The sequence below is a fragment of the Penaeus chinensis genome, chromosome 40, assembly GCF_019202785.1.
Source record: "Penaeus chinensis breed Huanghai No. 1 chromosome 40, ASM1920278v2, whole genome shotgun sequence".
NCBI lineage: Eukaryota > Metazoa > Arthropoda > Malacostraca > Decapoda > Penaeidae > Penaeus > Penaeus chinensis.
In genome coordinates, this window is record NC_061858.1 from 16,695,787 (window position 1) to 16,703,286 (window position 7,500).

Sequence of the window (7,500 nt, forward strand, 5' to 3'; positions counted from 1 at the left end):
CTCATACAGGGACGCTCGAGGTTAGAGTCCCATGTGCTGGAGCGCCTTGTAAGTAACCTAATGCTGTAGTCATTGTAAGTGAGGTATTTATACATAACAAACAATTTTGATTATTTACTTTATAGATATATATCGTAGGGTCTTACTTGAGAAATCCATTTTACGAATGATAAGTCATACAGTTTTAGGGGACTCATTTCGTACTGAAACACACAGTTAACACCTTTTAATCTTTTACGTTATTACAAACGAAAATCACGGAAGTTTACCCACGCGTTTTTTTCCGTTTGTTTGTTTTAGTTTTTTTCATCATTAGTTCCTGAATATAAGATAACAATATAGTTTATCACGAATTGATTCCTTTCTCGCATGTTTTAAAAATGGATTCCCCGCAATGGCACCTTGTTTTAGGTTACATACAGTAAATGTTCACTCATTCACAAACATACCTCTGGCATTTTGTAGTTCTGAATTGAAGGCAAGCATGAATCCTTAAGTAATAATTGTATGAATACATTGGTCCGTGTACATGAATTAAGTCGAGGTAAACTGATAATAAAATTGATTTTAATAAAGGTTCTTAACGTGTGGCTTTTGTTGGGGGGGGGGGGGGGGGGGGGGGATTTTTCCATGTATACGAAAAACCGAAATCAAAATAATGTTATTTCTCTCTAATCTCACATATATTGTAGGACATTTGTGAGCCTTCAGTTGCTTCATACTAAGAAGACAAATAAACATAAATACATAAAAAACAATAACATTTGCACACATATCTAAAATCTAATCATTATTATTTACCTCTTTCAGACTAACCTTTTACTCTGACACTTCAACACGCATAACTTTTGGTGCAAGTCCTCTAAAACGTAATAATAATAATAATAATAATAATAATAATAATAATAATAATAATAATAATAATAATAATAATAATAATGATAATAATAATAATAAAAACAATAATAACAATAATAATAAGAATACTAGTAATAATAAGAATAATAATAAATTATTACTTATAATAACAATAATGATAATATTAATAATAATGATAGTAATATACAAGCCAGCATAATCAAACCATCCTCACAGTTCTCTCCAATAATCTCTCATTCTACAAGACAACAATACATTTAATTCATTCATTGTCACACAGTCACTAATTCTAAAACATCTTTCGTACTATAGGCACCAAATTGTTTGTGTTCTCTTTGCGCACACGTTTCAACTGCAGATTGAGTGCTAACGGCAGTATTGAAAAGGTGTGTACGTCTTTGAGTAAGTGAGTGTGTGTGTGTGTGTGTGTGTGTGTGTGTGTGTGTGTGTGTGTGTGTGTGTGTGTGTGTGTGTGTGTGTGTGTGTGTGTGTGTGTGTGTGTGTGTGTGTGTGTGTGTGTGTGTGTGTGTAATACATAGGAATATACAGTGAATGTAACCATATAAGCAGCTAAAGGAAAAAAAATATTTCAAACCCATTTAAATTATAGTTCTCCTATACATGTGTCTTTGAAAACCAAAATAAACCCAAGTCAAAGTCATGAACTACTGAATTCCGCCAGCAAATATTACGCCCTTTCTGATATTCAATGAACCTTCAGCATACTGAAGATCTGTTGAATCTACACCACATATGAACAATATATATATATCCATTATTAATGTGAAATATGTGCGTGACTTTTGGTATTTCTAAGTACTTGCTTAACATTCAAACCATCATTTATATAAGTACAACTGTAAGTGAGTGTTTTTTTTTTCTTTCTTTTTTTTCAATGCCCTTGAACTTATGAACATACGTAACTGGAGGTGATTACACATTGGCGATTGTGCGTATTCCTTCGACTATACAGTTTGTGAATCATGAACACTTTACCGTAAACAAAACACTCTGAAGAACGCACAATGTCCACTAACAAACCAGTTGTTCATCAAGTCATTATATTGAACATATGGACTGGGCTTAGGTGAAATCCCATCATGAGATATAAATAGCCAACACAAAATAACCACAATAATACTTTCATGTTGAAGAATTCATTACCAGTAGCACTATCACAATGAGTGGTACAAGGCCACAGTCATCAAATGCCACAAATGTCTAATTTTCACAACGTTTCTCGGACACCATGCAACAAATTCGAGATTATATGAAAATCATGTAATTCATTTATGAAACACAACTTCTAAAATCATTGCAGTCTGTAGTTTATTTTATTCAATATTATTTTCAAGTCAAAAAGTAAACACAAAACACGATCCACTTCATTCATGCATACACATACTTATATGTTTTTCTTCCTCCACAACATTTGATTTCTTATGAAGTAGATAATAGCACCATAACACGCAGTTGCGGCGACACTGCACAACTTAAACGAGAGTTTACTACACCCAATACTGGTTCTTCCTGAGCATCGGGTTGGTAGTTCTAGGCTGGTGCTTCTCATACAGGCCCCATTCCTCCGCCTGCTCCGTGTTGACACCATAGGGATAACCGGCCAAGTGCGGGTCATACGGACTTTCCCTGGGCGTCGTGTCCGCACAGAGGGGTGTGACCTGCATCCATACGGACGAGGAAGGCAAATAAAGAAAATAAATGAAATCAGTAAATAAAAATGTGAATGTAGAAGGTCTTTTAAAGTTTTGCTTTGTCTCTTAAAGTGCTAAGGCTAAGAAGGAGAAATGTGCAAAGAAAAATTATCAAAATTTCAGGAAAGATTGAGTATAAATAATTGATTCTTTAAAAAGTTAACCAAAAATGTGCCAGTTTTTTAAACTAAACAAACATTACCACTAAGAACACATAATCAGACACAGGTGCTGCTAGGCAGGACCTTCCACCGTACCTTGCACTGAGGCACTGCCGGTGAGACCTCCCGAGATGGGTCACGGGGCCAGGAGGCATCGGAATCTGTGAGGTGTGCTGCCAGCCCCATTCCACCACTCCCACCATTGTGTAAGTGGTGGTGGCGGCCAGGCCTTGGGGACGATGGTAGTTCTGGGGGTCGACACTCTAGCTCTGACATATCGTCTGTCATGAAGGAGTTGGGTCGTGAATCAGTTGGCAGTGGTGGGGGTAGGGAGGCTACGTCACCATCCATCCCAACATTACTGCGCTTGTCACTATGTCGTCGACGAGTAGCACAGCGTACCAGCACCATTAGAGCTATAACTGCCATCACTGCTCCAACAAAGGCTACAATGACAATTATGTAATCCATGGGAATGCCAGGGAATAAACTTGAGGTGTCTGAGTTTGATGAACCTTCAATGTCTCCCGTAGGCGAGAGGATTTCTGGTCGCAGATGTCTTGGCGGTCCTGCACCTTCTTCTAATGCTGCTCCAGCCTCCATACTCTCCACCAAACTAAGGCGGAGTGTTCCTTCTGCGGGTTGAAATCCTGGTGCTGGTACCTTAAGGATGTAGTGGACATGATCATGCAGAGGCTCATCTGCCCTCAGATTGAGCTTCCTTGCAATATAAAATATAAGTCCTGCCCTTATGTCTTCATGTGTAAAATCCTGAACTTCATAGGACCTGCCAGATCTCCTTGTCCGCCGACTGATCTTCTTTAGCTTCCCAAAACGAGGTCTTTTCTTCACTTTGTATACAGGATTGCTACCTGTAATGGTGGCCAGTTGGGAAGCATCTAGGTGGTCTAAGGTGAGACGGGTTCTTCCACCTACTGTTGCAATCAACATTTTCGTTTCTACAAGAGGTGTCACAACAACCCTTACTTCTACATCACGAATAGATGCTTCCCATGTCCAAAGGTCTATTCTAAAATTATCTGATGGTTCTGTCAAATCTGTTTGCATATACAGAACTTCTCCTTTATCGACATTGATTTGTCCAAATGTGTGGATCACCTGATCATTCATGTACAAGCGACCAAATCTGGGTGATCTGGTGACATTATAGAAGATATGATTGTGGTTGCCATTTGTGGTGGCTGCAAGATGATGAGGCATGATATAAGCTACAGTAGAAGTTTGTTTCAGGGGAATTACAGTATGGTTTACAAGCTCCAGAGTGAGCGGCTGTACCTCAATGGTAAAAACTGAGTATTTAGGGTTGTGTTTCCCATCTGACACTTTGAAATAGAAACGGGCTGATCCATTAGTTCCATCGTGAGCATAAAGGATCCTGCCAGCATCCACGTCTTCTTGCGAGAAAGACTGAACAGCTACACTGAAGTTGTCAACTTGGATGAGACGCCCATGGTCAGGGGCACTCATGAGTTCATACACAATATCCTTTGGAACATTGTCAGGGTCTGTGGTGAGCAGACTGTGGTTAGTGATGACTGCATTCTGACGGTGCACAACATACAGAACTGGAGCACTGGTGACTAATGTGAAGGGTTGGTCATTCACTGGTGTTACACTAACGTTTAGTGATCCATTAAAGAGAAGTACATCTGGAGAAGAGCCATTTCCAGCAAGGTGAACAGTGAAGCCTAGGCTATCGGTGAGGGTGTCACTGTGATCATGTTCATACCGCACACGGCCCTTTTCGATGTCACGAACGGTAAAGGTGTAGCCCTCAGTCATGTTTCTGTCTCTTAGTGTGAAGATGCCATTCACAGGTGTGGATGTGACAGTGGCGATCAGCTGTGGCGTGAATCGCACTGCTACGCCAGCCCCTGGGTACGTCTCGATGAATTCAAAGACGGCAGAGAGGTTCAGGTTGTCCTGCCTCACAGTCGCCTGCCCTCCTTCCGCCACCACGAGAGGCGCCAGCCCGAGATAGCGCTCAAGACCTCCTCCACGCGGACTGGCGACAGATATTCCGATGTGGAACTCTTGATTCTTCAGTGGCTCTGCAAACGGAGTCTCCACGTCGAAGACAAACATGTCGCTCGCTGAGAGATTGGAGAAGGGGCTCGTGTGCTCGAAGATGATGCGGGAGTCATTCAGGTGCCGTTGTGTGAAGTTATCGACTGGAACGAGCACGCCCCCCGCCTCCTCCAGGAGCAGCTGTCCCAGGGACGGCGCCTGGCGGATCACGTAGACCAAAGACCTCTGTATGTTGAAGTCGTTCGTGACGGCGAGCAGGACGGCGGACGAGAGCGGCTGCTGCATCATCGGGAACACGTGCAGCTGCTCGTTCCGCACGAGGCTGATGTGCAGCGCCCGGGCAGACACGGTGAACACGTTGGAGCCGGTACCGTGGACCTGGTCGCTCGCCTCCCACCGGAACATCCCCGAGAGGCCGCCTGGGGGCACAGAGGGAGGATTATGACACGTCGCTGCGACTTTTGAATCGCAGAAGTCTGGTGTTCGTTATTCAATCCACATGTGTAATTCATAAATAAGTTACTGTGCGTGCGTGCATGTGCGTGTGCGTGTGCGTGTGCGTGTCTCTGCGTGTGCGTGCGTGTCTGCATGTGCGTGTGTCTACGTGTGTTTGTGCGTGCGTGCATGTGCGTGTGTCTGCGTGTGCGTGCGTGTGCGTATCTGCGTCTGCATCTACGTGTGTACGCCCAGGTGTATTTGCGTGTGGTTGTGCATCCATGTCTTTATGTATTCGTATTGTGTGTACGTATGTACATGCACATATGTATGTGTGAACTACTGAAGTACTGACAATAATAATTCCTAAAATACCAGGAACAGTAAATTATACTTTTGCATGATATTTTGACCATCCCCCGCCAGTCGTAATAATAATAATGATGGCACTGATAATCTCCATCATCATCATCATCATTATCATCATCATAATTACAATACTAATAATGATAATAATAATAACAATATTAACAATGATAATTATAATGATGATGATAACGATAATGATAATAATAATATCATTACTTGTAGAAGTGGTAATATTAGTATTATAGTAATGACAATGAAAGAAAACAAACAATTAACAAGTAATTAAGTAAACAGTAAGTAATCAGTAGTTCTCCGAACAATGACTCCCTGCAAGACAATTAGAAACTTGTCTTCTCTGTCTTGTTATTCACTTAATACCAAATGATCTAGTCAGTCTGTTAACTAAACATTTATTTGAGAAGTCAGTTAATTACTCAACGTGTCCCTAATCCTCCTAGTCAAGTCATTAGTTATCCAGATGGCTGATACTCACCAAACTTCTCGGTCGTGCCAATTAATTCACCTCCACAGACATCCGTTCTATAACTGGTCAGTCCCCTCCTTAGTCCATTGGTCAGTTATCCAGCAAAACCGATCAGTCATCCAAGTAAAGTTCATCACCAAACCGACCAGACAACCCAGTCCATTTCACCACCAAAATTGGTTGGTTAGCCAGTCAGTCAGCCAGTCAACTAACCGGTCAACCAACCAGTCAACCATCCAGTCAGCCAACCAGTCAATCAGTCAGCCAACCAGCCAGTCAGCCAACCAGTCAACCAGTCAGCCATCAAGTCAGCCATCAAGTCAGCCATCTTGTCAATCAGTCAGTCAATCAGTCAGCCAACCAACCAGTCAGCCAACCAGCCAGTCAGCCAACCAGCCAACCAGCCAACCAGTCAACAGTCAGCCAACCAGTCAACCAGCCAATCAACCAGCCAGTCAGCCAACCAGTCAACCAGCCAATCAACCAGCCAGTCAGCCAACCAGTCAACCAACCAACGAACCAATCCAGAACCCGGCCAGCCCCGCGCCTAGTCAGCCTTCTCTCAACCTTAAACTAATCGCAACATCTGGAGGCGGAGAGCCAGGACGGGGGGGGGGGGGGCAGGTGGGCGTGGCTTCGATCATCATTAGGGGGGAGGGGAGGGGAGGGGGAGGGGAAAGTACATTTAAATTGGCGATATTGGCGATGGGCATCTGGCGCCAATGTTGTTTCGTTTAAAGGAAGTGTTTTGTGTGTCTTTATATAGAGTGAATAATATACCATTGTTTGATTGACTAATGGTTTGATTGTTAGGTAGATAGATAGACACATAAATAGATAGACAGATTGGTCGTTAGACTGTTCGATTGATATATAGATTGACTGATAGACAGATTGTTAGACTGACAAATAGATTGTTAGATAGAGTGATTGATAAACATATCACACAAACGCATACAGGATAAAGCAGTACAGCGGAAAGTCCTTCGGCACATTTGTGTATTATCTTGTTCTTTCCTTCACACATTTATTCAAACGAACATAAAGATAACCCCTGACCCTGAACAAACAAACAAATAAGCACAATTCGCGCCCGGACACACTCCCAAAAGCCAACCCTTTTCCCAAGTCCTGCCGAAGCCTTCCATCGGCTACCTGTTGATCACCAAGTTAGTTACGCGCCTCCCATTGCAACATCGGACTTCAAAGCAATCGGAAGGCCCTCCTGTGTGCTCGATTCGCCTTCGGGAGAGCGCCTTAAACGGTCGGGTTCTTGCAAAGCGTGCAGAGTGCCGTGTGATTGCAATTCAACGTTCATTTGTTTGGTTAGTGGTGGTGTTTGTTTGTTTGTTCTTATTGTTTTTTTTTGTTGTAGATCGATATCTCTGTTTTTGTTTTTGTTTTTTCTCTT

At 42.4% G+C, this 7,500-nt stretch overlaps 1 protein-coding gene across 1 annotated transcript in view; it reads right to left on the reverse strand.

Moving 5' to 3' along the window:
* Positions 1-7,500, reverse strand: part of LOC125047132 (chondroitin sulfate proteoglycan 4-like) — a 99,925-nt gene that overhangs the window by 156 nt on the left and 92,269 nt on the right. Inside the window, exons 23-24 of the mRNA XM_047645246.1 lie at positions 2,849-5,220; positions 1-2,558 (exon numbers count right to left, since the gene is read on the reverse strand). The exon at positions 1-2,558 is cut by the window's left edge and continues 156 nt beyond it. Coding sequence (XP_047501202.1) covers positions 2,388-2,558; positions 2,849-5,220 — 2,543 coding nt within the window. The 3' untranslated portion in view covers positions 1-2,387. The remainder of the gene's footprint in view (positions 2,559-2,848; positions 5,221-7,500) is intronic.